General features: G+C 53.2%; 1 protein-coding gene across 2 annotated transcripts; it reads right to left on the bottom strand.

The window, feature by feature from the left end:
• Positions 1-6: 6 nt before the first annotated feature.
• SS18L1 (SS18L1 subunit of BAF chromatin remodeling complex) lies at positions 7-27,863 on the bottom strand. 2 transcript variants are annotated; one of them, XM_055433871.2, is made up of 11 exons: positions 27,581-27,862; positions 13,138-13,214; positions 12,542-12,626; positions 11,807-11,951; positions 11,185-11,382; positions 10,262-10,423; positions 9,973-10,077; positions 9,106-9,198; positions 2,995-3,114; positions 1,415-1,542; positions 7-338 (listed from the first exon to the last, which is right to left on the bottom strand). In XM_055433871.2, the coding sequence occupies exons 1-11, from the start codon at positions 27,647-27,649 to the stop codon at positions 312-314; spliced, it is 1,209 nt and encodes a 402-aa protein (XP_055289846.1). In that variant the 5' UTR covers positions 27,650-27,862; the 3' UTR covers positions 7-311. The 2 variants fall into 2 exon arrangements, with proteins under 2 accessions (XP_055289846.1, XP_055289837.1); XM_055433862.2 differs by lacking the exon at positions 7-338 and having other exon boundaries at positions 356-1,542; positions 27,581-27,863.
• Between the last annotated feature and the right edge of the window lie 133 nt (positions 27,864-27,996).

Genomic DNA, 27,996 nt, shown 5'->3' with positions numbered 1-27,996 from the left:
AGAAGACTCCAATGACAAAAGGACCCCTAAAGCTAGCTAGAAACATGGAGGGGGGGACAAAAAGGGACAACCTCTCCGTTGTATGGACATACAATACTATACACAGCACCAAATATGTCACACCATCAAAGCGCCATCTGGCACCAGCGTGCACGCTCGGTGTCCTACCCCACATGAAATGTGCGTGCTTCACAAGCAGACGCTGCATGAGGCGAGGGGCAGCCTACAGGTCACAGCCCCTCAGAACTGTCACTGGCCTGTCTATCCTGGGCGGACATGCCGCCTCAGGACTCCTCATAGACGCGGGTCCTTCACTGCTGGTAATTTCCGTACTGGCCCTGCAAGAGAGCAAGACACAGATTATACCCCAACAGGCCTGCGTGAGAGGATCCACCCCTGAGGATGAGACAGATCCCACCCCAGCCCACACCCAGGATAAGAGGTGGCCAGGGCATGGTTGGCCAGCGACCAACTGACTCAGCCTGTTTCCATGAGGCAGGTGGGTAGCTGATGTTCTGGAAGCCACCATCCAGGCTGAGATGACTGACTTAGGTCAGTGGGTTGAAGAGGTTGGTTCACGTGGTCACACAGCAGCTGACCGCGCTGGGCCTGGGCCAGGTACCCCCGTCACATCCCCACCGTATCCTGCCGTGAGCAGGTTTGGGACAGGCTCCCCAGGCACACTCCCCTTGGCACCGCTTCCCACACGCTCACTGGAACGTTCCAAAAGCCAAAAAGTTTTGCTCCCCTAATGACTCTGCCCTGGGCTTGTTTACTTCCGTTGAAAACTCGTTCTCTACATATAACTGGCTCATTCTTTATCTCTCTTTAGGGAGCAGGGTGAGAAGTATTTAAATAATCAGATACAGGACCTTACCTATTCAGGTACCAAGAGAAAAACATCCCTAATCCACACAGTGCCTTAAGGTTTTATTAGCCATGTAAATGGTCGTTAGTGTCTCTGACCTACACATAGTCACTGATGGATAGTCACCTCTTGCCTGGGACTGTCCTCCAAGGAGACTCCAGAGTGCCCAGGACCCATGTCCTCCCGCCTACCACCCTGCTCCTGTCCCAGACAGGTCCGACTGTGACAGGCATGATGCAAGCTCTACAATCTGCCTAGGTGCCACAGCCTGCAGGCACGCAGCAGACACTGACGCTGCCAGGCATGAGGAAAACATCCGAGGTGTCAAAGGATGAGACTTCAGGCGAGTTTAGGACACAAAGAGCCAGCTGTGTCTGACCGAAGTGGCAATTTATAAAAACCTTACAGGCTCAGAGAATTCATGTTCCGGAGGAACCTGGGGAGCCAGTCTGTCCCATTTTATTATTCCTCGTGGCCACAGGGGAAATCTTTGTCACATGCGATGCACAAGGCGGGCGCGGGTCTGAAAATGGGCAGAAGGCTTGCCTGCTCGTAGCCATAAGGCCGCTGCTGCTGGGCGGACGGGCCTGTCTGAGATGCTCGGTAGCTTCCGTACTGCTGGCCTTGTCCCTGCTGGTAGCTGGAATACTGTGAGGGGGCGCCCTGGGCGGGCCCTGGAACACAGCAGGATCCATGAGATCACCCCCAACAACACCCTCTCCCACAGGTCCTCCCAAGCCCCTGAGATATGCGTTCGTGCTAATTCAGTCGTGTTTGACTCTTCACAACCCCATGGAATGTAGCCTGCCAGGCTCCTCTGTTCATGGGATTCTCTAGGCAAGAATATTGGAGTGGGTTGCCATGTCCTCTTCCGAGGAATCTCCCCGACCCAGTGATCCAACCGCATCTACTGTGGCTCCTGCATTACAGGTGGATTCTTTACAGCTGAGCCACTGGGGAAGCCCCTGAGACATCGGCACCCATTTTTCCTCCACATTAAACCTGAGCAGTGAAAGCACCACAGGTGGCGGCCACCCCTGCTATGCCCCCATGGCTCCAGCTATGCCCCCCCCCCATCTAGACGGGGACTGGGGGCCGTTCTCAGAGCGCTAGACCTGCTTCCTGGGACCAATTTACACAGTCACTGTTATTACTGTAAACACAAGTTACATGCACAGCAAATGGCGAAAACACACGCAAGACAGTGATGGTGCCTCGAAGCCTAAGTGGATAGTGTAGGCGGAATTGACAGAGGCTGAGGGGTTTTTCCAGAACCAGCTGCTTCAAGGGCTGGGACGGGGGAAATGCTGTGGTCCCAGAGAGAAGCACATGCCCAAAGCCAAAAGCAGGGGACATGTCCAAGGGGCACAGGCACCAACCCAAGCTCCTGAGAGGCAGGGCTGAGACAGCTTGAACTGTAAAAGAAAGAAGTCTGGATCATGGCCCGACGTGTAACATCAGTACCTGTGAGCACGTACCGACAGAAATTTATGATCAACAACTAAGTGGACAGAGGAGAAGACACCCATCTTCCCTGGAGAAGACTTCCTGGACAATCTGTGTGGACGATGCCCCCTCAGGTGGGGATGGACCCAGTGATACCACAGTCTGGAGGAGCGGATGGAGGGAGTAGGGCAGTGGGCAGGCCTGGCAGGCGCCATGGACCACATGACCATGGTCAGCCTCCATAGAGGCAAGTCACACCCATGGGAGAAGATAGGAAGGCACTTCCCCACCATGGTCTTTTTTTCAGAATCCAGACAAATCCAGCCTTATGGAGGGTCTACAAAGTGCCTGCCTAGCCCTCTTCAAAGTGCCAAGGTCAGGAAAGACAAGGAAAGTCTGAGCAACTTGCAACCCAAGGAGCTGTGTGACCCCGGACAGTCCAGGACAGGAAAGGACATGCTGGTAGGCCCATGAGATCTGAAGAAACTGGGTTCAGTCCATGGCCACACACCCATGCGGGTTTCTTAGCTGTGACCACGGAGCGCTGGGAATAGAAGAGGTTAGCCACAGGGAACCATCAGCACTCCCCACAGCTTTTCTGGAAACTTACAGCCGTTCCAAAATAAGAAGTGTGCAGGCACCCATTGAAGGACCACATTCCTGCAACCCCCCCACCTTACCATAGCCTTGCTGTTGTCCAGGGTAGCTTTGCTGATTGGGGTACTGCTGTTGGGAGTAGGTCTGCTGCTGGGCCGTGCCCTGCTGGTACCCTGTTTGCTGCTGGCTGTACTGTGAGTTTCCTGCAGAGGGAAGGAGACGTGAGCTTGTTTCCGGAGAGCAATGGTAGCTCTGTTGTCCCCCAAGGTATGGGCTGCTTTGGGTTCCACAGACTGACTCTATTGTTCCAGTACCTTTTCTTTTCCACAACAATACAAATTATTTTATTACACTTCTCTCTTACTATCTTATAGAAATACAAATATACTGCCAAAATGAAAAGACTATTGCAGTTAAAACAAAGCCTGATACCATGGCTTTGAGGTCCTAACCCCGGGGACCTGTGGCCTTATTTGGAAAGAGGGTCTTTGCAGACGTAATTGTTAAGGGGAAGCCATACTGGATTAGACTGGGCCCTAATCCAGTGTCCTTATAAGAAGGAGATCTGGACACATACACAGGGAAAGGCTGTGTGACTCCCACAGTTCAAAGGGACCCCACACGTTTCAGTGCACCCTCGTTTTACAGGCAAATGTAGAAGCCAGTTCAGACCTGTAATGTGTTTTTCCTCTGACTTCATGGATGAAAAGATGCAGAAATTTGCCTCTGTGTTCTTCATCTATATATGGGTATAGTCCCAGAGATGTTTTAGGTTCATTTTTTCTTTTTTTTTCCCAAAGAAAATGCCTTAATTCTCATTTTCAAAAATCTTAACTAGCCAGCCAGCAACCATGCTAAAAGTCTCATTTTTGGAAGAAAGCTCATAGTAAAATTTGAGAGAGTGGTAAGCATATTAACAAACAGCGATATCAAGGGTTAAGAGTGAGTGTTAACAACCATTTAAAAATCCTACACCTACAAATGGAAAAGAACCTAAAAAAAGTACATATGTATATATGTACATATGAATAACTCAATCACTTTGCTGTACCCCTGAAACACAACACTGTCAATCAACTATATTTAAATAAAATTCTAAAAGTCAATAAAAATTAAAAATATTTCTACAAAGTCTTCCTAACGCAGGTCACAAGCACTTTACATTGGTCTGGAGATTAAATTCCATTCAGTTTTCATAGTGCCTTTATACAAAGACCAATTTAGGCCTAGTTTCATTGCTTCCTTTCATATAGGGCTTTGCTCTTCAACACCACAGTGCCTGCCCTTTAACTTACAGTATGTCGGGTCCTACTTTGCGTAAGATCCCACCCTCTAGCAGGAGCAGCTGGAGGCCGGGGGCCCAGGAGTGTTTACTCCTCTGTGGCATCAGACAGCCAGTGAACAGCCTGTCCAGAAAGGAGAGCTGTTTGTTGTTTTGTTGTTCTTTAATCAAAACATATTCTGGAAGTAAGAGACAGAGGCACCGTGACGAGGCCAGGTTATGAACAATGGAACCCAAATAACCCATGTTTCTACATTATTTTTCCAGTTGTAAATAACTTTCCTCTTCTAGGAGCTGTAAATTTTAAGTATTTAAACCCTGGGATCCTGATAACATAACCCTGGGAACATTTCATGCAAAGATGGGCTCGATAAAGGACAGGAATGGTATGGACCTAACAGAAGCAGAAGATATTAAGAGGAGGTGGCAAGAATACACAGAAGAACTGTACAAAAAAGATCTTCACGACCAAGATAATCACGATAACGTGATCACTGACCTAGAGCCAGACATCTTGGAATGTGAAGTCAAGTGGGCCTTAGAAAGCATCACTACGAACAAAGCTAGTGGAGGTGATGGAATTCCAGCTGAGCTATTTCAAATCTTGAAAGATGATGCTGTGAAAGTGCTGCACTCAATATGCCAGCAAATTTGGAAAATTCAGCAGTGGCCACAGGACTGGAAAAGGTCGGTTTTCATTCCAGTCCCAAAGAAAGGCAATGCCAAAGAATGCTCAAACTACCACACAATTGCTCTCATCTCACACGCTAGTAAAGTCATGCTCAAAATTCTCCAAGCCAAGCTTCAGCAATATGTGAACCGTGAACTTCCAGATGTTCAAGCAGGTTTTAGAAAAGGCAGAGGAACCAGAGATCAAATTGCCAACATCCGCTGGATCATGAAGAAAGCAAGAGAGTTCCAGAAGAGCATCTATTTCTGCTTCATTGACTATGCCAAAGCCTTTGACTGTGTGGATCACAATAAACTGTGGAACATTCTGAAAGAGATGGGAATACCAGACCACCTGACCTGCCTCTTGAGAAACCTGTATGCAGGTCAGGAAGCAACAGTCAGAACTGGACATGGAACAACAGACTGGTTCCAAATAGGAAAAGGAGTACATCAAGGCTGTATATTGTCACCCTGCTTATTTAACTTATATGCAGAGTACATCATGAGGAACGCTGGGCTGGAAGAAGCACAAGCTGGAATCAAGATTGCCGGGAGAAATATCAATAACCTCAGATATGCAGATGACACCACCCTTAAGGCAGAAAGTGAAGAGGAACTCAAAAGCCTCTTGATGAAAGTGAAAGAGGAGAGTGAAAAGGTTGGCTTGAAGCTCAACATTCAGAAAACAAAGATCATGGCATCTGGTCCCATCACTTCATGGGAAATAGATGGGAAAACAATGGAAACAGTGTCAGACTTTATTTTTTGGGCTCCAAAATCACTGCAGATGCTGATTGCAGCCATGAAATTAAAAGACGCTTACTCCTTGGAAGGAAAGTTATGACCAGCCTAGATAGTATATTAAAAAGCAGAGACATTACTTTGCCAACAAAGGCCCATCTAGTCAAGGCTACGGTTTTTCCAGTGGTTATGTATGGATGTGAGAGTTGGACTGTGAAGAAAGCTGATCACCGAAGAATTGATGCTTTTGAACTGTGGTGCTGGAGAAGACTCTTGAGAGTCCCTTGGACTGCAAGGAGATCCAACCAGTCCATTCTGAAGGAGATCAATCCTGGGTGTTCATTGGAAGGACTGATGCTAAAGCTGAAACTCCAATACTTTGGCCACCTCATGCGACAAGTTGACTCACTGGAAAAGACTCTGATGCTGGGAAGGATTGGGGGCGGGAAGAGAATGGGACGACAGAGAATGAGATGGCTGGATGGCATCGCCGACCTATGGACATGAGTTTGAGTGAACTCCGGGAGTTGGTGATGGACAGGGAGGCCTGGCGTGCTGTGATTCATGGGGTCGTGGAGAGTTGGACATGACTGAGCGACTGAACTGAACTGATCCTGATAATGTACATTTAAAAATAACAGCTTTATTGAGAGCAAATTCATGTGGAAAGGCTTAAAATCCCACTGCTGCTGCTGCTGCTAAGTTGCTTCAGTTGTGTCCAACTCTGTGCGACCCCATAAACGGCAGCCCACCAGGCTCCCCCGTCCCTGGGATTCTCCAGGCAAGAACACTGGAGTGGGTTGCCATTTCCTTCTCCATAAAACCCCACTAGGAAGTCCATTTCCAGCTGCACACAAAGAAAAGGAACACACTCTGTAATATGGGCAAACTCTTCTCCAAGGTGGGCTCCGAGGAGCCTGCCGGGTCTTTTTAAAAAAGTATTTATTATTTGGCTGAGCCAGCTCTTAGCTGTGCTGCAATATTTGAGATCTTTAGTTGGGTCACGTGGGATTTAGTTCCTTGACCAGGGATCGAACCCGGCTCTCCTGCACTGGGAGTGCAGAGTCTTAGCCACTGGACCACCAGGGAAGTCCCTCCTGGGTCTTTCTGATTGATCACCATCTAAGGAAACACCTTGACCTCTGCTCCCTCCTCACAACCATGGCCGGTCCCAGCAATAATGGCCGATGGGACAGCCGATGGCCAAGGAGGTGTCAGCAACTGGTGGAGATGAGGGTTCACTGTCCTTGTGTCTCCTGAGAAGTACATCAGAGACTTGGCAGGTTTCTCCAGGGTTGCAGAGTTTCAGGGCCCATCTGCACGTTCTCACGTCTTATAGTCCCTGTTTTACTTCTGTGGTAACAGGTAAAGGAGCTAATTTACAGCAGCAGCCGCTGAGGCTTGGACACAGCAGGTGTGCAGTGAGTGAGAACGCAGCGCAGCTCTCACACACCCAAGAAAAACCTTCCCTTGACCCAGGGCCAAACCCCAGCGGAAGATGGGCTGGTTTGGACAACTCTGAAACAAGAGGCAGGATTCTTTGAACATGCCCGAGGGATTCTCAAGAGGGTCTTGTGGGAGCAGCATTGCTAGGGAGCCCAGATTCTGCCCTTCCTAGAACAACCCGGGGCTTTCCCTCCACTGGCCCGGAGACGACAACTTCCCTTGTTTTTCTGCTCCTTTTCATTTGTTTCTATCTTTAAGAATATTGTGACAGTCTATGACGCGGCCATAAAAAAAGGAAACACTCATTGCTGAAAGAAGAGGCTGGTGTTAATAAATGTGGCAGGAATGTGGCCACAAAACAAAGGAGCAAGCCCATGATGGTGACTTGTCTATAAAACCTTGTCATCAAGCACAGATGAGCCTTGGGGCCTGAGTGGCAGCCGTTTGGGGCAGAGCCGCCCTGCTGTCCCAAATGCCCACCCACAGTCACCATTGCCACCGGGAGAAACTGAGAATCGACCCAAGGACTGGGGGTGGGGGCAGATCTGCACAGCCACAGGGTTAGCGCTTTGATTTTCAATGACAACCAATAATGTTTAATATTTCGAAGTCTGACTTGTAAATGGACAGATACATTGATGCGATTTGAAATCTAAAAACAAACCCAGTCCAACTTGGAGAGGTCCCGGGCCCGCCTGCACCACCCGCCCAGCCTGGCCTTATCACCCCCGAGTCACTTCCATCGCTGTCCCCAGTATTTCTCGTCTGTTTGGTGGGTGGGTGTGCTCTTAGCACTCGTAGTTTTACACAGAAGGCAGCATCCAGACACCCTGGTGTTGTACACCTGGTGTGAACCAGGGGACCTGCCACAGCAGTGTCCTGGACATGTCACAGTGGACACTGGCTGTGTCCAGCCTCTGCTGCAAACCTCATGGAGAGGAAATGCCAGTGGGACATTAAGGTTTCCATGGAGGGCTCGGCAGTGGCCCCAACAGCAACCCTGTCCCACCCAGCTGGGTTTGCTGTGCCTGAGGCCACTTCTCGGCACCTCTCACTCCAGGGAACCCGCAGGGCGCCTGCCTCCTGTGAACAATACCAGGACCAGCCACCCGTGTCTCTTGAGGCACTTTATTCCCTTGGGGGACAAAGCTAATTATGGGAAAGTCCTTTAGTTCGGCTTCAAGCCACCCTTATCGCCCCCACCCAACACCCCTGCCTTCCTCAGGGCACAGACCACTCCTCTGAAAGAAACACCCCCACCTCCCAACCTAAAAAAGACTAGGCAGGCCACCCACTGAGGCGTGGCCAGTACCATGTATGATCCCGTGCAGGGGTCACTAACCAGGTGGAACAAAACGTTTCCAGATCCAGGAGGAAACCATGCCGTCTGCCACACCTGCCCTAAAAGAAGTCACTGGATGTTTTAGCAAAGTCCTCATCAATTATGGAGGGTGAGTGCTTGTAACCCAAAGTGAGGGTACAAACTGCACTTGAGACTTCAACAAGCCTGCCCTGGTGAGCAGCGTAGGGGCTCTTCCTGAGGAGGAGGCTGAGCCCAGCTTTCCCGGAGAGGGAGGGGAAACAGGGAGGTAGTGTTTACTGGGGACAGATGGTCAGTTCAGGAAGATGAAGGCTCTGGAGATGATGCTGTGACAGCACAACGTGCACGTGCTTAGTGCCACTGAAGTGTGCCCTTAAAAACAGCTAAAATGGTAACGTTATGTGTTTTTACAATTAAAAAAAGGTCACCCCAAAAGTCACACTTTCTAGTCAGTCATTCCATTCGTATCATCTGTCTTTTCTTTCCTGGGCCACTGGCAGCCCTGACGTTGTCCCCACTCCTGACCAGCAGACTGGGGGCCTGGGTCCCATCACCCATGAGCTTATTAGCAGCCCCTCTCCTCTCAGGGTTTCCTGGGGTCAGCAGGAAGTCCTTTCCAGGGCCAGCCGGCACCCAGTTTGGTGACATCACTGTGGCGCCATTATCAGCAGCCGCCCCGCTGCTGCAGGCCCTGTGCACGTCAGGCCTGGAGCTCACAGCCAGCTGCCTTACCGCCCTCGTAGTAGTGCTGCGTGGAGTCCTCAAACGACCGGTCGTAGCTCTGCTCTGTGTAGGACGCTGGCTGGTAGGCATAGTCGCCGTGTCCTGCAAGGAAACAGGGCGCCTAGCAGTCAGCGGAGGTCCTGGCTTCCCCGACCTGGGAAAGACCACATGGACTCAGCCATCAGGTCAGGATGGCCTGCCACTGGATGTGGGTCCCATGTCCTAGAAGGAGCCTGTGGGGGTGCTTCCTGCTGTCTAGCAGCTGAGGTTCCTTTAAAGTGCAGATGACCACCTGCTCCTGGGGCAAACAAGCCACAGTTTACAGGCATACTTGGTGCCCCATGTCCGACTTGCACGTGTCCATTAGCTCTTAATGTCGCTATGTGGTCACCATCCTGCTGCTGGCTCCCATTGGAGTGCGTGACCACCTCCCCACCACCCACTGCCTGACCTGGTCACACATCCCTGCACGGGATCCTCCCCAAATCTCACCCATCCTCTGAGGTCACTTTAAGGCATCTCCACAAATCCTGATTTTAAAGATGCCAGAACGGTGACACGGAAAAGGAAATCAACCTGTAGAAGGTGTAACTGAGCAGCTGGGAGGTGGGTGTTGTGGGACACACAGTCGGCTCAGGTTCATCATCTTCCTGAAGGCACCTCACCACGAGCTCGTGTCCATCCTTTGGACATTTATGTCCATCCATTCAAAGGACTGTGCCCCCAGCCCCAGGGAGCCCAGTGCCGGAAGCTTCTCTCAACAGAGACCAGTCCCCACCCTCAAAGGGGACTCTGGGTGCTTTGCTGGTGGGGGTGCTGGGGCTGAACTGGGAACAACTGGGGAGTGGGGCCAGATGCCAAGGAAGTGGGCCTCACCATCGGGGTAATACTGCTGGCTCATGGGCTCCGAAGCAGCCTGGCCGTGGCCGTACTGCTCACTGCCGTAGTACTCCTCCTGGCCCAGGTACTGCTGGGACGAGCCTGGGGGGACAGCACTGACGTCACCTCCCTGAGCCCCAGAACCTCCCAGATGGGCCCACTCAGAGGACACCCCACCAGGCCCACCCAGGGGACACAGGGCCCTGCCGCATGTCCAGCCCCCCGGATCCCGGCTTCCCACAGTGGCCTTCCCCGCACCGGTTCCCTGTACCGAGGGCGGCCTCACCTTGCTGGGAGGGCCGGTAGGGCGCCATGGGCCGCTGCCCCATCACGCCGCCCCCCTGCCCGCTCTGGCCCATCATGGCCATGGACTGGCCCTGATAGTGCTGGCTTCCGCCCTGCGCTGCGCTGTAGTGAGACGAGGCTGCCTGCTGGTGCATCATGGACACTGGGGGACACGACAGACCCCAGTAACCCAAGCAGTTCCCGGGTGGTGCCTCCCCCACCCCCAGACCAGCCTGCACCCTCACCCCAGGCTGCGGCTTCCACGAGGCCCCCCCAGTGGGGCTGTGTCACCCTGCCAAAGTGCCTTTGGGCAATTCACAAACTGTGAAACGCGGGCCCCACCCGCTGGTCCCAGAGAAGCCTGTTGCCCTGCCCTCCCCAGACTGTAGCCTCAAAGGGCCCTGGGGGGCCCCGCCTGCCTGTCCTTTCCTGCCCCCCTGCTCGGGACCCTCCAGGCAGTGCTGTCCAGCACAAGGTATGTGAGCCACATCATGGAATGAAAAGAAACAGGTGAAATCTATTTCAGCAACATTTCATTTGACTTAATATATCCCAAACTGGTTGTTTTCAGTATGTAATTAACAAGAAGCAATGAGAAATTTCACACTCTCTGTTTCTGCTCAAAGCTTTGAAACTCATGGGGCACCCGTTTGGACCCAATGCTTCCTGAGTGCTCAAGGGCCCAAGCTGCCTGGTGGGGCTCCTGCCACCCCTCAGCATGCCCTGCGTGCCTCCTGCCTGTGGGAGCCCTACCCTGTGCTCCCAGCGCAGGGTGGGGGTGGGGGGCATGCCACCACCCTTCAGAGCCTCCCCTGAAGCTGCTGTGAGAGCAGCCAAGCCACCCACCCACTGGGCCTGTACCCACCAGCCCTGCCCCTCAGGGAGCTGCCAGAGGAGTGGGCCATGGGCTGAGCAGGGCGGTACCTGGGTTGGACTGCATGTTGATGTTGGCCCGGGACACGTAGTTGCTGATGGCGCCCTGGCTCTGCAGGGGTACACTCTGTGAGGCAGGGCCCGAGTGGCTGTAGCCAGGCCCCGAGCCATGGCCGCTGCCCGACATACTCATGGAGGTAGTGGGCAGTGTGCTCTGCGCCGTCTGCTGCAGGGACACGTGGTTCGGGCCTGTGGGGGGTGAGGGGGTGTGAAACCCACAGAAGACCAGCTCTGAAGGACCCCCCTGAGCTTCCTTCAGGTGACTGTGCAGGGGGGAGGCTGATCACGGTCAAGAACGCAACCAGTGAAGGAAACGGCCTGCTTCCCATCACATTAATCAACCGTCCCAATGGCTGCTACCGACTCTCAACGCTCGGACAGGACACCTGTGTACTCAGGTGACCAGGTGACACACGCCAATTTGCAGGGTCACAGCCAATCTGGGGCTGGAACAACGGCCCTACCCCTCCCCGTGTCACCCGCGCATGTATGCCCGCAGCAGGGCCTCCGGGAAGAGGGGGTCTCCACCACAGCACCAGCCACTCGGGAGCCCAGTCAGTGATCCAGTTGTTTTCTAGAACCAACCCAAGCCCAACGTGCCGGGGCCACTCACCGTTGCCGATCTGGGCCTGCATGAGGGAGGACGGTGGCAGGCCGGCCCCAATGGCATCGCTGAGGCTTCCCTGTGAGTGCAGGCCCTGGGCCGAGCCGCTCTGGGACAGCCCTCCTGGGCCCAGCGTCATGCTCTGCGTTGGCGGCTGTGGTAACAGGAAGGTCACCGGGAGGAGGCTTAACGCAGAGAAGGGCCTCTAGACCATCTCATCCAGGGACTCAGCCACCCCAAGACCTGCAGCCAAATTTGCTGGCTGCCTGGCAAACATCTCTAAGACACACCACCGTCCTCATACAGCTGGACAGCTCAGGCCAAGACAGAAATGCTACTCCAAGTGTTCGCCGAGCTTATCAATACACACTTTGAGGTTCAAAGCTGGGCCCCCCATTCCTGGGACTCAGGAAGTTGCTTCACCAGCCCCAGCTGCATCCATCGCACCTTCTCCACACCCTTCCCCACCTGCCTTGGTCTCAGCTGGCTGGGGTCTCTGTCCCTGGTAGCCCCGAGCCCTTGCACAGCCTGTCCTGTGCTGTATCAGGCTGCCAGGTGCCCTGCTCCTCCTCCACCCCCAGGCCCACCTCTGATCACAGAACTGAAGATGGAGCTTCCAAGTGACCCCCTACCTACCCAGGCACCCTCATCTCCCAGATCTGAACCAGACAGCAGCCCCACAGCTTTGGACCAATGGTGTCTAACTTCCCCCTCTGCCCTGCCCCAGCCTTTGTGGGCACTCACGGCGGGCAGCAAGGACTGCATGTTCTGGTTGGAGTCTGCGATCGTGGCCAGGTAGACCAGGTTCCGGTGTAGGATCTGCTGGTACCTGCAGGCGGGGGCGTAGGTGAGGGGAGGAGCCTGCCCAGCCCTGCAGCCAAGCCCTGGGGCGGGGGGAACGGGCAGGTGGCACAGCGCTCTGCAATCCAGAAAGTGCCGGTGGTGGGGAGGAGTACCCCAACCTGGTACCACTGAGTCTGTTCAGAGGATGGAGGTGGAGGTGAGTCAGAGGGAGGTGGGGGCGAGGGAGACACAGGAGGGTCTGCCAGGGGGCGAGCCTCATCGGTGGACCCTGGCACTGGGCTCACTTGATACCCCAGCCCTAGAAGAGGCAACAGCATCTATGACAGCAGCTTGTGACCCACTCTGCACCCAGCCCTGGGCCCCACAGCAGTCCCCTCTCCCCTACACTTGCATTCCCTCCAAACCCGCCCACCTCTCCATGGGAAGCCACCCAGGGGGAGCCGACTCAGCAGCTTAGCTGACCCCGAGGCCACACTCGCTCAGGCCACCGAGCCCCAGAGGCGACTGGGAGGGGTGCAGGTGGTGCGGCCACTCACTGGGTGCACTCAGCCGTCTTGCCCTTGCTCTGATAATCCAGGATGCACTGGATCAGGTGGTGGTTCTCGTCCAGCATCTACAGGAGAAGCAGACGTGAGCACGGGAACACGGTGTGTTTCTGGGTGGTCTCTGAGGGGGCTCGAGGGCAACATCCCACAGCTCACGAGGCCCAGTGGTGCCATCAGCAGAGCTGCCCCCTCAAAGCCCGAGCCAGCAGGGCCCAGCACCTTCCACATCCCTGGGCCAAGCCTGCAGCCCCGCAGGGCCAGGGTCCATCACACCCGGCCCCACCCAGACAGGTCCCACGTTCTCACTCTGCAGAGGAAAACCCACAGCCTGAAAGACCTGTTTTCCAGGGTCCTTGATGGTGGACCAGAGTCTGGAGAGCATGAGGCCCACAAGTAATGGCCGTGTGGTGGGGATGCCTGGGGGAGGCATTCTCCAGAATGACCACTTGGGGACAGCACCTGGGGTAGCCCTGGAGTCCAGGAGGTGACAGAGACTGCAGAAAAGGTGACCACGTGGGAGGGCCACCCAGAGACCGACCAGGAGGCCCTGTGTGGACACTTCCCATCAGGACGTGGGGTGGAGATGGGGAACCCAAGGACTGAGGGCCTCGCCCTCCCTGCTCAGCCCCTGAGCCTTTGGGCTTGGTTTCTCTTGTTTTTTTTTTTAGTTACAACCTCCTCCTCTTTGCTGGGCTATTTTCCCCACCCTGGAGATGATGCGCCAAATTCTGCCATTCCCACGCCGGCGGAGGAGCGGACCCGACATGGGGAGCCACAAGGGGGCGCTGTGGGCCGGGGCTGCCTGCGGAGCCCAGCGCAGGCATGCTACTAGACCGACACGGGACTGGGCATCCCTGTCATTTGCCCAGGAAGTCTTTCCCAGATTAATTAAGAAAGGAAAACAACCACAGAAGGCCATGTCCTCTCCCTCTAAAAGGCACACAGGCGCTACCTCCTAGGCTCGTGTCGCCGGGCAAGAATCCTCTCCCAAGGTCACATGCTTCACATGAACCATAAATCCATTTCAGCATCCTTTCTATCTGCTCAGAAGAGGGGGCGCTAAGTGCTCAACGTTGGCATAACTTGAGCAATGACAGGAAAACCATAGGATGAGACGTTAACCAGCTGTTACAAACATTTTTGTAGTTCTCCTAACTATGACAAAATGTTACACTGTTAGAATTTTTTAAAAACAAGCTACTATCTCACTTCAAGGAAAGCAGAAGGGGAAAAAGTAGCGGCAGTGACAGATTTTATTTTCGTGGGCTCTAAAATCACTGTGCACGGTGACTGCAGCCATGAAATGAAAAGACACTTGCTCCTTGGAAGGAAAACTGTGACAAACCTAGACAGTGTATTGAAAAGCAGAGACATCACTTTGCCGACAAAGGTCCATATAGTCAAAGCTATGGCTTTTCCAGTAGTCATGTATGGATGTGAGAGTTGGACCATAAAGAAGCTGAGCACCAAAGAACTGATGCTTTCTAACTGTGGTGCTAGAAAAGACTCATGAGAGTCCCTGTAACAGCAAGGAGATCAAACCAGTCAACCTGAAAGGAAATCAACCCTGAATATTCATTGGAAAGACTGATGCTGAAGCTCCTATGCTTTGGTCACTTGATGCCAAGAGCTGACTCATTGGAAAAGACCCTGATATTGGGAAAAATTGAAGTCAAAAGAAGAGGGAGGCAGAGGATGAGATGGTTAGACAGTATCACCAACTCAATGGATATGAGTTTGAGCAAACTCCAGGATAGTGAAGGACAGGAAAGCCTGGTATATTGCAGTCCATGGGGCTGCAAAGAAATGGGCTTCTTAATGGAGGCCAACTTCTGTTGTTGCGTCTCACAGGCTTAGCAGCTCAATCTTCCTGGATCAGGGATCAAATCCATGTCTCCTGCATTGGCAAGTAGACTCTTAGCCAGTGGCCCACCTGGGAAATCGCTGAAGGAGACTTTCTGAGGAGAATAATCAGACCCTGGGAGAGACTTCCCGAGGTGGATGACCCAGTTCTGACTGAGACATTCTGAGGAGGGATGACCTGATCCTGAGGTGGATGACACTCCTGAGGGGAGATGATCCAATCCTAAGGGAGACTTCCTGAAGAAGAATGCCCCAAATCAGACAGAGATTCCCTAAGGAGGGACAGCCTGATCCATGAAAAAGATTTCTGAGGAGGGATTATGACCTGCTCATAAGGAGGGAAGAGAATGACCTGCTCTGAGGGACATTTTGGGGCAGGAATGACCTGATCCTCAGGGAGACTCTGTGAGCAGGGATGACCTAATCCTGAGGGAGACTATCTGAGGACGAGTGTCGGGATCCTGAGGGAGATGGTCTCAGGAGGGATGATCTGATCCTCAGGGAGACTTTCAGAGGAGGAATGATCTGATCCAGAAGGAGACCTTCCGATGAGGATAATCAGACTCAGGGAGAGACTTCCTGAGGTGGGATGACTCAGTTCTGACAGAAATCTTCTGAGGAGGAAAGACCTGATCTTTGAAACGCTTCCTGTGGAGCGACGACCTGATCCTGGGTAAGCCTTTGGAGGAGAGATGATCTGACCCTTAGGGAGACTTGCAAGAGGAATGACCTGATCCTGTGGGAGACTTTGTGAGGAGGAATGAATGGATCTAGAGGGAGATCTGAGAATTACTTGAGGATGAGAAAGGAGCCAATGGGGAGTCTTTCAAAAGAGGGGTGACTCAATCCTGAGGGAAGCACTCTCAGGAGGGATTAGCCCACCTGAAGGGAGACTTCCTGAGGATTGAAGACATCCTGAGGGATATTATCTGAGGGAGCTTATGAGTCCTAAGAGACTATCAGAGGAAGAATGACCTGATCCTGAGGTATACTTCGTGAGACAGATTATCTGATCCTCAGGGAGACTTTCTGAAGAGAGACGACCAATTGCCTGGGAGACTTATAGAGGTGATGACCTAACCCTGACAGTGACTGCCAGAGGAGTGACCACCTGGTCCTGAGGGGTGTCTTGTCAGGAGAGATAACTGGATCCTGAAGGGACACTTCTGAGAAGAAATGAGGCAATCCCAAAATATCCTGGGGAGCAACAACCCGATCCCAAGGGAGACTTAACATAATTTCTTAACACAGAAAGGAAAAGGCATTTTCTACCCTAATGGAGTGCAATGTGTCTGTGTTACCTGTATCCGACTCTCTGCGACCCCATGGACTGTAGCCCGCCAGGCTCCTCTGTCCACAGGATTCTCCAGGCAAGAATACTGATGTGGGTTGCCATTCCCTCCTCTAGGGCATTGTCCCAACCCAGGAATTGAATCCAGGTCTCCTGTATTGCAGGTGGATTCTTTACCATCTGAGCCACCACAGAAGCCCTATTGAGTGCAACTGACCAAAATGTCAAAGTTTTAAAGATGAAGATGGAAGAAGAATTCCTTACTAAGAAACTGAATATACATGACTTGGGATTTTCTTTTTCTATGAAGCACATTTTTGGCATAAATGGGGAATTAAAATTAGGTCTACAGACCAGACAACAGTCCTGTGTCCATGTCAGCTCCCACATTCCCATCTCTGTTCTGTGTCTTTAGGAAAGTGATGCTTGGACATTTGGGAGTAAAAGTCAGTTTGCAAATCTCAAATGATTCTAGCAAAAATAATATTTATACACAGGGCAGGGAGGCAGAGAGAGGAGGAGAGAGCAAATGAGGCAACATGTTAACTTGGGGAAGTCGGGGAGAAGAGAATATGGGAATTCTTTTAAAAGGTTCATGTCCCACACACCTTTTTTCAGGAATCTGTAAAATGATGTGGTCCCATAAAACAAGGGAGCAAATGGCAAAAGGGGAAGACCTCAGACCAACAAAGAGGCCTAAAGAATGGGGACCGTGGTGGAGAGAGACCCAGAGAGGCCCAAGAAGAGTAGCCCTGAGACCATGAACCTAACAGATTACCTGAGCTGAGGCTTCCAGGACTGGGAGAAAGACTAGGATAAAGCAGTGAGAAATGATTTAAAAGAAAGTGAGATTGCCAACTCTGGGGGAAAAAAAAAGACTGGACAGGAAAAATGATCCCACACAAGATCGTTCATGGAGCAATATTTACACAATCACAACCAGAGGCAGATCTAACCCCAACCACCAGGGGGCCATCCTGGGGCAACAGGAACATTTGTGTGGTGGAAGAGGGAGCATGAAAACAAGCCATGACCCCCTTTGCCATCATCTTCGCGTGGGAGCAAATGTTAGGGACTGAATATCTGCTCTCCCCCTAAAACTCCTGTGTTGAAGCCCTAACTCCCAATGTGATGGCGTCTGGAGGCAGTGCCTTTGGGAGGTGTTCAGGTTTGGATAGTCATGGGGGCAGAGCCCCCATCATGAGATCACTGTCCTGGTGAGAAGAAGACAACACTAGAGCTTCTTCTGGGATGCAGACAGCAAGAAGGTGGCTGTCCACAAACCAGAGGGCAGCTCCTCGCCAGGAACCAAATCTGCCACCACCTTGGTCTCAAGACTTTCAGCCTCCAGGTTGTGAGCGGACTAAGTCAACAGACAACGCTTAAAGCTAAAATCATTCAAGAAGCAGCCACTTGTTTAGCAATGGTGAGGGCGAGTGGTGCTGTTGGGAGGTGAAAACCAGCATGGGGGTGGAAGAAAGACCCCGAATTTCTAATACAAGCCCCACAGCACGATTTGATTCTTCATGTGCAGGTGTGGTTTTGATGAGTGTAAAATCTAACCTTAAAACAGGAAGTAAATGACCAGAGGGAAACCCTGGCTCACTCTAGATTGGAGATTACAAACAGATTTTATTTCCTATGAAAGTGAAAGTCACCTCAGTTGTGTCCAACTCTTTGTGACCCCCACGGACTAAACAGTCCATGGAATTCTCCAGGCCAGAATACTGGAGTGGGTAGCCTTTCCCTTCTCCAGGGGATCTTTCCAACCCCGGGATCTAACCCAGGTCTCCAAAATTGCAGTTGGATTCTTTACCAGCTGAGCCACCAGGGAAGCCCAAGAATACTGGAGTGGGTAGCCTATCCCTTCTCCAGCAGATCTTCCCAATCCAGGAATCGAACCGGGATTTCCTGCATTGCAGGTGGATTCTTTACCAACAGAGCTATCAGGGAAGCCCTGATATTTTCTGATGAACTGGAAATCCACTGGGGTCTCCCTGCACAGGTTCATATCCTACCAACTACATGGTGGTTATCTGTGAATCAGTTCCTTCTTATTTCCTATATGTGTTTATTAAAATTTCTCAGAAAGGCATCTGTTACTGTTAACATTTACAAGATGATTCTATTACCTTTAAGCTTCTTTTTTTTGGATCTTTTAAATTTTTATTTAACTTTTTCTTTAAAAATTTTTTTATTTTGTATTGGAGTATAAATGATTTATAATGTTGTGTAAAAGGTGATTTTAAAGAGTCTGGGACTGCCGGGGCTGGGTGGGTCTAGGGGCTCACTTATTCTTTTTCCTACCAGTGTGTGCATGCTAAGTTGCTTCAGTCGTGTCTGACTCTGCGACCCCATGGGCTGTTGCCCCCCCAGGCTTCTCAGTCCATGGAATTCTCCAGGCAAGAATATTGGAATGGGTTGCCATTTCCTCCTTCGGGGGATTGTCCTGGCCCAGGGATCAAACGCTTGTCTCAGGCATCTCCTGCACTGGCAGGGGCGTTCTTTACCACTAGTGCCACCTGGGAAGCCCCTTTTTCTACCTAGTGTGTGTCTAAAAAGTGTGTATCCTTAACACGAAGTAGAAAAATAAAGACAAGACTTACACTGATGGGGACTGACAATCTATTTCACATATTTATCGCTGTCTTCTGAGCTTTCTCACAGGAGAGTCTGTGTCTTCCAGAACCAGAGGGCGTGCCCCTTGCTCTCTGTCCTCTTGGGAAGCCTGGTTTTTCACAGGTTCGGGGGATGGGGCAGGTGATATCACAGAGAAAGGAGCTGGAGACTCGTGAAGTATAAGAGCTGAAACTCAAGTGCCAGGCGTGGCCCAGGGCCTCCAGAGGTGAGAATCCTGGCGTAGACAGTAGGGAAGATGGCAACACCATTTGGAGAAGCTGGTTCTCTGCATTGAGGGCCACGACCGCCAAGTGATGGTGAGATCCCATCTCTGAAGGCCTATCCTAGACCCAGGCAAGCATGACAAGGAGGCGGCCAGACCCCACCCTTGCTTGCGATGCAGTGGGCAGTAGGCGGCCAGAGTCAAGGCGAGTCGGCCGTGGGCATACATCTGCTTGGTGCCACAAGGCGGCTGTGTGTCAACTGTGATCTTGACAGCAGGGATCCAGGCGCACTCAGCAATGACGTCTGAGCCATGGTTGGAAAGCCGACTAGGAACACACAGGTGGAGATGGAGGTAGGGCAGCCTGAGTGACAGGGACGGCCCAAGCAAAGGTGTGGTAGAGCAGGGCACATCCGAAAGCAGAGAAAGAAGTTTTAGGAACGTGCAGAAGATGATGTGGTGGAGATGGAGAACTGTGGGGCGGCTGGGGGAGGGGGAGGCCTATGCCCAGGCAGAGGGTGACTGGCTGAACCGCAGCCTGGAGGGACTGCAAAGGCCAACGGGACCAAGGTCATGGGACACAGGGCACAGCCGTTACCTGCTGCGTGTCACAAACGTCCCCATGCCCCATGGTGAAAACAGTGGCTTCTTAGTTCTCATGATTCTGGGCCGTCAGGGTGGTCTGCCGCAGGTCTCTCCTGGCCTCAGCTCTGGCATTGTGGGGCCTCCTTGGCATGTGGTCACCCTGGTGGTCTCAGGCCCCAGTGGGTAGCCGGAGAGCACAGGTCTCATCAAGCCTTTGTTGTGCTGGCCGCTGTTTCAGCGGTCAGAGCACCATGAAGCAAAGCCCGGGGTCGCCGTGGGGGTGGGAACACAGGCTCAGAGCTGGGGTGGCCCCACTCAGCTGTTGTTTCTGTGACAATCCATCACAGGCTTTACCAGGCACTGGACCTGGCTTTGAGGGAAGTGATGACCGACCTGGCACTGTGCTGCCCATGGGCCTGCCTGGAGGTGAGGACACAGGTAATGAGGCAGGGCCAGGCTCAGGCCACTGACGCCACATGTGGGGTCCTGACTGGGTGGGTGAGGGATTGAGAATATCAGAAATTTGGGAAGGGGAGGGACTAGGGGTCTTAGAGCCCACAAGAGAGCGGGGTACAGGGACTGGAGCCATCAGGGAACCCTGGAATAGGGGTCACAGAGGGACCTGGAGGCCCTGAAACTTGCTGCCGAGGGGGAATCAGGTCACCCCACAATGGGCAAAAAGACCCTTCACAATGTCCTTGTGCCTGTTCTTGTAATTAACAAAGGTTGTGCCCTCGAAATGGGAAGAAATTCGCGGATGTGCTGAAGTCCAGGCGGGCCCAGGAGGAAGGTGGGCCTCCAACCTCCCACCTTTGGCTGCTACTCCAGCCAACCTTGACAGGTTCTGGAAGCATCTCCCCATCCCCACTGTGCACACACGGGGTACATTTCCATCACACTGGTCTCCCACCCTCCCGGATTCAGCCACAAAGGTACCCCCTCATTGTTTCCTAAGCACCAGAGAATTCCACAAAACAAACACATGGTGCTCAGGGGCTTCTGTGGCTACAAAAGAGACCGCAATGCATGCCTCCACATGTGGGGTCAACTCCGTGTGAGATAATTCCTGGGAGCTACCTGAGCTGTGGGAGGGATGACTGGAGAGCTGGGTAAGCATCCCCGGGTGGCCGACCCTCCTTCCACCATGGTTCTCAGGGCAGACATTTTGCTAATTCATCGGGGCTCCTTCCTGCCAGCACACAGGCAGCTGCCACCCGCCACCCCAGAGGATAACTAGGAGTCCCCAGGTCACAGACCCTGCTGAAGGATGCTGACAGGACCCCTTCCAACAAACATCTGCCTGATGGGAGAATCTGTGAATCGGATGTGTGGGTTTCAAAAGACCCCAAACCTTACTCCTATGGTGTCCTTGGGAGGGGCTGGCCCTGCCCTGTGGTCCTCCCTCTGTGTCTGACACGTGTGTTCAGACTCTAAGGACATGGTAAGGCACGTTAACATGGTTGTGGTTGTTCAGTTGCTCAGTTGTGTCGAATTCTTTGCAACCCCATGGACTGTAGCATGCCAGGCTTTCTTATCCTTCACCATCTCCTGGAGTTTGCTCAAACTCACGTCCATTGAGTCGATGATGCCATCCAAATACCTCATCCTCTGTCATCCCCTTCTTCTCCTGCCTTCTATCTTTCCCAGCATCAGGGTCTTTTCCAGTGAGTTGGCTCTTCACCTCAGGTGGCTAAAGTACTGAAGCTTCACCTTCGGCATCAGTCCTTCCAAAGAATATTCAGGGTTGATATCCTTTAGGACTGACTGCATTGATTTCCTTGATGTCCAAGGGACTCCCAAGAGTCTTCTCCAGACTACAATTCAAAAGCATCAGTTCTTCGGTGCTCAGCCTTCTTTATGGTCCAACTCTCACATCTGTACATGACTACTGGAAAAACCATAGCTTTCACTATACTGACCTTTATTAGCAAAGTGATATCTCTGCTTTTTAATATACTGTCCAGGTTTCTCATGGCTTTTCTTCCAAGGAGCAAGCATCTTTTTATTTCATGGCTGCACTGACTTCACTGTCTTCAGTGATTGTAGAGCCCAAGTAAGTAAAGTCTGCCACTGTTTCCATTGTTTCCCCATCTATTTGCCATGAAGTGATGGGATGAATGCCATGATCTCAGTTTTTTGAGTGCTGAGTTTTAAGCCAGCTTTTTCACTTTCCTCTTTCACCTTCATCAAGAGGCTCTTCAGTTCCTCTTCACTTTCTGCTACAAGATTGGTATCATCTGCATATCTGAGGTTATTGATATTTCTCCCAGAAGTCTTGATTCCAGCTTGTGCTTCATCCAGCTCAACATTTCTCATGATGTACTCTGCATATAAGTTAAATAAGTAGGGTGACAATATACAGCCTTGATGTATTCCTTTCCCAATTTGGAACCAATCTGTTGTTCCATGTCTGGTTCTAACTGTTGCTTCTTGTCCTACATACAGATTTCTCAGGAGACAGGAAAGGTGGTCTGGTATTCCCATCTCTTTAAGAATTTGCCACAGTTTGTTGTGATCCACGTTAACGTGCACGCAGCTGCAAAGACACGTCCATCCTCCTCAAGGATGTGGGGCCCCCACATTATTCAGTCACTGTCACTCTGCCCCTGGGAGCCTGGCTCCCTTCCCTCTTCACAGGACCCTGGACTCCTGCAGTTTGGGATCACCTGCCTTTCAGAATCTACTCTTTGCTTTTGCTCAATGTCAAGAATACCATCAAAAGGCTGAGACCATCACTTACTTACAAGGTGGCTCGCCTTCCTGTACCAAGTGATCATGTGTTACCATAAGTGCAGCTGAAAGGATCCAACCATGTCATCTTCCTTAAAACAAGGAACCCAAGGCCTGGGGGTGGAAGTGGGGGCGGGGGGCGCTGGGCATGAGCTGTCACAGCTCCACTCTCACTGCTGACCCCACGGCCCACTGCCCATCCACCAGCCCTGCAGTCCCAGCGCAGTCACCCATCTGCTCAGGAGCCGTGCAGGCCAAGGGGGTTGGGGCCACATTTCAGGAGCCTCAGCTGCACAAACATCCAGCACCTTTGCCCTGGGGCCTTCTGACTCCTGTCATGTTCATGCAGCAGGGCATAGTCATGGTGCCCGCCACAGATCAGGTGGTCCAGACTGGCCCGACGTTGCCCAGGTCCTGCCACTTGGGGACACAAGCGCTAGGTCCCCTCACTGCAGGGGTGGGAGGGTGGCTTCTACTCTAAGCCTGGGGACCGCATGGACGCTGTCATCCAACTCCCAGCACAGGGCCCAGCGGCCCAGGGAGCAGGCTGGGGCAGAGGGCTGGGGTCACGAGCAGGGCACAGTGGGGACACCTGTGAGTGAGTGTCAGAGGGCCTCTGGCTGCCTCCCCCCCGCCCACCTCCAGGCTCTGGAAGAGAGACACAGCCCGAGGAGGTGGGCTTGTGGAGGGGTGGGGGGTGTGGCCTGTACTTTATCCAGAGGCTTCCATCCTCCACCAGGGGGCTCCCAGGACAACACCTGGGTTGGGGCAGTGCCTGGGCAGAAGGGCAGAAGCCAGGCGGTGGCTGTTACCTCACTGAGAACACTCATAGGGGCTGCACTCAGAGCCTCCACAGCGCAGGTTCAAGTGCACTCAGGGGCAGCACCCTGCCTCCCCACCCAGGGCTGGTCCCAGAGACCATAGTGAGGGGACACCACCATTCCCACCCCGGGAGACCCTTCCCAGGCCTCTGCTCACTGGGAAGAAAGTGCTTTCAGTAATTACTGCCTGAGATGATCAACAACAAAGTTCACAGGAGGCTCCGAGTCCCCAAGACCCTCTCAGTTGTGAATTTTAAAATGGCCAATCTACTTCCCCCATGAATTAGCCTACATTTTTAAGGCAAGTTTCAGGTCTGAGAGAGTACAGGGCAACCCCCCAACAATGGGTCACCCCTTACCCCTGTACCCCCACCCTGCCCCTGGGCACAGAGGTCCTTGGGGCCGGGCAGCTACCCTGCTGGTCTCTCTCCTGTGCCTGACCCACATCAGCAAACACGCCAGCTGCCCACCCCTCCATGAGCTCCCACGGAGCCTGTCTCCCCCACACAAGGTGCTTGGGTGCAGAGGGACAAGATGCTATCCCCACTCTTCAGGTGAGGAAACAAGCTAAGGAAACCAGTATAGACAGTGATGATAAAGCTCACATTTATGAAGCAACTACTATGTGCCAAGCAGCAAGGAAGCACCTACACGTCGGCCAAGGCAAAGCAGTCAAGGTCTCCTCCAACATGCCCTGGCCCAGCCACACAGGCTGCGGAGACGCGGCACCCCAACCCCCACCAGTGACATCCAGAGCATGGTCTTGGGTCCCCAGCCAGAAACAGCAGATTAGGGAGGGTCCTGGCCTATAGGTCAGCTGGCCAGGTATAGAGTCACTGGCTCAGACCCTCTGGTCAAATCATGTCCCCCGTGGCTCTCCCCTGGGTTGCACCTGCCCTCACACTGCGCTCTGGCACTCTAAGCAAGACCACCGAGTGCATGGCTGAGGCACCCCTAACCAGGCTGGCCCTTCGAGCCCCGCCCATTGTGGTGCCTGATGTGAAGAGCTGTCTCATTGGAAAAGACCTTGATGCTGGGAAAGACTGAAGGCAGGCAGAGAAGGCAGCAACAGAGGATGAGACGGTTGGATGGCACCATCAACTTAACGAACATGAGTTTGAGCAAACTCCGGGAGACGGTGAAGGACAGGGAAGTCTGGCATGCTGCAGTCCACGGGGTCACAAAGAGTTGGACATGACTGAGCCACTGAAAAATACCTGCTCTGCTCCCTGAAGACCACAGGCGGGACCACTGGTGACTCTCAACCTTCAAAACCCTTCCTATCCCCACTCTTCGGTCCTCCTTGTCTGATATGCCCCTGCCCCATGTGTCCTCCTTTAGGAGTTGAACTGTGTCCCTCAAAATTACCTGGTCAAGTCCTAACTCCCAGTATCTGGGACCATGGCCTTATTTGGAAATAGGGGCCTCGGAAAAGTAATCAACTTATATTTGAGGTCACGTGGATTAATGTGTTAGTTGCTCAGTCGCGTCTGACTCTGTGACCCCGTAGACTGTAGTCCATAAGGCTCCTCTGTCCATGGGATTCTCCAGGCAAAAATACTGCAGTGGGTTGCAATTCTCTTCTCCAGGGGATCTTTCTGACCCAGGACTGAACTCAGGTCTCCTGCATTGCTGGTGGATTCTTTACTATCTGAGTCAACAGGGGATTAGGGTGGACCTTAAACCCCACACCTGGTGTCCTCATGAAAAGAGGGAGATTGGACATAGACACATAAGAAGGGGTCCAGGTGAAGATGGAGGCAGAAGTCAGGATTATGCATCTACAGGCCAAGGAGCTCCAAGGACCACCAGCAATCGCCAGAAACTCAGAGAGAAGCCTGGAATAGATCCTGCCTCGGAACTCCAGAAAGGAAGCAACACTGCCAACACCATGACTTTGGATTTCCAGCCCTTGGAACTGTAAGAAAATTAATTGCAGCTGTTTTAAATGACCCTGTTTGTGGTAATCTGTTATGACAGCAGTAGGAAGTGAATACAACTGCCCATCCCAAATGCTTGACTGATGGAACCAGGATCACAGATGCTCCAGCACAAGCTAGGCACTGACTGTGCTGGACACTGTGCCAGCCTGGGGACACAACAAGAATGGGTCAGCAACACAAAGCTTGGGAGCCCAAGTGACACGTCAAAGTGCTGCACTTACCACATGACTGCCAAGGGTGCACAAGGAAGGGGCATTTCAGTGGGGCCTTGAAGGTTGAGTAGGAGTTTGCCTGGCAAGCTCCTGTCCAAACATACTCTAAGGAAAAGAGTGTGCTCCCTGCTGTCTCACTACCAAGCAGGCTTCCAAGGAACCCCTAGCTTTTTCTCAACGCTCTGAGCATGAGCACATACTGTGGATACAGCTCATATGAGTGCAAAACATGTATCTCTGATGCCCTCTCAGAATACCAGTATGAGAGCCCTGCGTATATACATTGACAAAACACCAAGGTGACTACACAGACTGCTAGCCCTATCAGGTTAAACCAGATGACAGCCTAAGCTGAAGACCCATCTCCAATAGTCAGCAGGCAGACCTTCTGCCCTGCGATGTGGTCTTTCTGATCTGATGTTTGGGAGCAGTGCTCAAACACACACTTCTGCCTAGAGACTCGCAAAGTGTAAACAACTGGATGAATGCTGACGCCAAGGCAGCTTCAGGAACAGTGACTACACTTGTCACACTTAGCTCCAAAAACCAGGGTCCTCAGAGCCCCTTGGGCTGCCAACATGTGCGTCTGGGTCACATGCTTGACTCTGCTCAACCAAGAGTCTGACATGGAGTGCTGTCCAGGTGTGACTCCTGGCTCTACCATGTACCAGCAGGCACTCAGTCTCCCTATACCTGTTTTCTGATCTGTAAAATGGGGATGATAGTAACTCAAGACATTAAACGAGTTGAGACCTGCAAAGCCCTTAGAATAAGGCCAGTAAGCACCCCATAAGGGTTAACCAAACAAATAAGAATGCTCTACTTTTAAACCTGTATTTCTCCTGCTTCTTAAGTCCTCTCCCCCATTTAGCATTTATGAGGCTTCTCATTTGTCAAAACCAGTCATGGCAAAAGTCGTCTCAAACAGTCAGGAGGCTGAGGACAAGTCCACCAGGTCCCCGCAGATCATCAAAGAAGAAGGGCCGCGGCCATCAAAGTGAATCCCTTCAGAGGAAAAACGCTCACAGAAACCGAGGCATACTGCAGAGGCGCACAGGTTAGAAAAGAAAGTAACATAGCTGTCAAAAACACCAAGAAAATTCAAGCGGGAATAACTAACACCCTCTTTCTTCTGAGCTTATCTTCTAAGGAAAAACAGTAGGAAAACTGAAATCTTCATTTTCACAACTTAAGGCTTTGTTAAAGGTGCCCCCAAACCAACGGGAAGGTTATCTCTAGAAAACCACAAGGCCGAACTTAAAGAACGTGGGCAAGGCTGTAAAGCGAATGTGTAAAGTTTCTGTTAGGTGAGAGGCTGGCTAGGTGTTACGCTGAAAGACAATTTGACACGCGAATAAGGGTAGCAAGGTTTTGGCCGGCAGGTCGGCCCCGGGGTGTAGCGCGCTCCTTGAAGGGCTGCAGGGCTGCTGGAACTGCGTCCCACCCTCTGGATGCGCCCCTTTGTGCCTCGGAGTGCCAGCACTTAAGGGGGAGGTAGGGGCCGGCTGCTGCTGGGACCTATTCCTGTCGCCCCGTGCGCCCCTCGACCAGTCAAGCAGCGCGTAGGGGCCAGGGCCACCCACCACGCAGCGCCACCGCTTTCGCCAGCGAAGAGGGTCACCTGTATGCGCCGGGTGGCCGGCGGACACCACTCGGTGGGCGCCTGGTCCCACTGCCCTGCACCCCTGCCCACGGACCGTGGCCCCAAAGATGGTGAGTCACCACTGTGCCCGCGCGGCCCGCAGTCGATCCCGGGTTGGATTCAAGGATACCATCCCGCGAGCAGCATCTTTCGGACACCACCCCTTGGGCAGTTTGTTCCGCCGCCCTGCGCCCCTGCCCGCGGCCCCTGGTCCCGAAAGCGGCGGGTCGCCACCGTGCCCGGCGTGGCCCAGGGTCGTTCCCGGCTTCGATCCGCCGACACCACCCCGCGGGGCCGCCCCGCGCCCTGCTCACGGCCCACGCGCGCCCCCGCCCAAGCTGGCGCACGTCGGCGGCCAAGCGCGCGCGGGGCCCCGGCGGGGTCGCTGCTGTCGCCTGCGCCCCGGCTTTGTTCGCGCCCCGCGCCCGCCGGCTACCCTCGACCCAGCCGGGCGCCCGCCCGCACCCCGCGGCTCCCGGGCCTCGGCCCGGGGCCCCCAGCCCACCTTCTGGATGGTTTGCTGCGTGACCTCGCCTTTGCCTCTCGGCCGGGCGGACGCGAAAGCCACCGACATGGTAGCGGGCGCGGGATCAGCCCTAGATCATCGGGGTTTATTCTCCGGCTGCTGCTATCGGCAGCCGGAGGCGCTCATTCTCCGCAGTCGCTGGGGGGCGGGGGGCTCGGGGGAAGCCGCGTTGTGGGTTCGTCCGCCCCCCCGCTGCCGCTTCTCCCTGAAGCCCGCCGCGCCCCTGTCTCGTGCGCCGCGTCAGCTCGAGGCGGGGCCCCACACGGCGCCCCCGGGCGACCGCTCCGCCCCCCGTGCCCGACCCGCCGCCGCCGCGCCACCCCCCGCGCCCCGCCGCCGGTGGTTCGGCCGAGCCCCGCCCCGCTGCGCGCGCACGTCAGTCCGGTGCCGCCTGA

Source organism: Moschus berezovskii, chromosome 15, assembly GCF_049115385.1.
Source record: "Moschus berezovskii isolate FMDL1 chromosome 15, NW_MosBer_1.0, whole genome shotgun sequence".
NCBI classification, from domain to species: domain Eukaryota; kingdom Metazoa; phylum Chordata; class Mammalia; order Artiodactyla; family Moschidae; genus Moschus; species Moschus berezovskii.
This window is presented reverse-complemented; position numbering and strand designations above follow the sequence as displayed.

What these genes read in the sequence shown, in the direction of transcription:
- SS18L1 (XM_055433862.2), bottom strand. Translation starts at nt 27,649, where the DNA reads ATGTCGGTGGCTTTCGCGTCCGCCCGGCCGAGAGGCAAAGGCGAGGTC. An exon ending in CGCAGCAAACCATCCAGAAG is followed by an intron (nt 13,215 to 27,580) that starts GTGGGCTGGGGG and finishes CTTCTCCTGTAG; the next exon opens with ATGCTGGACGAGAACCACCA. An exon ending in GCAGGCCCAGATCGGCAACG is followed by an intron (nt 11,383 to 11,806) that starts GTGAGTGGCCCC and finishes CACCCCCCACAG; the next exon opens with GCCCGAACCACGTGTCCCTG.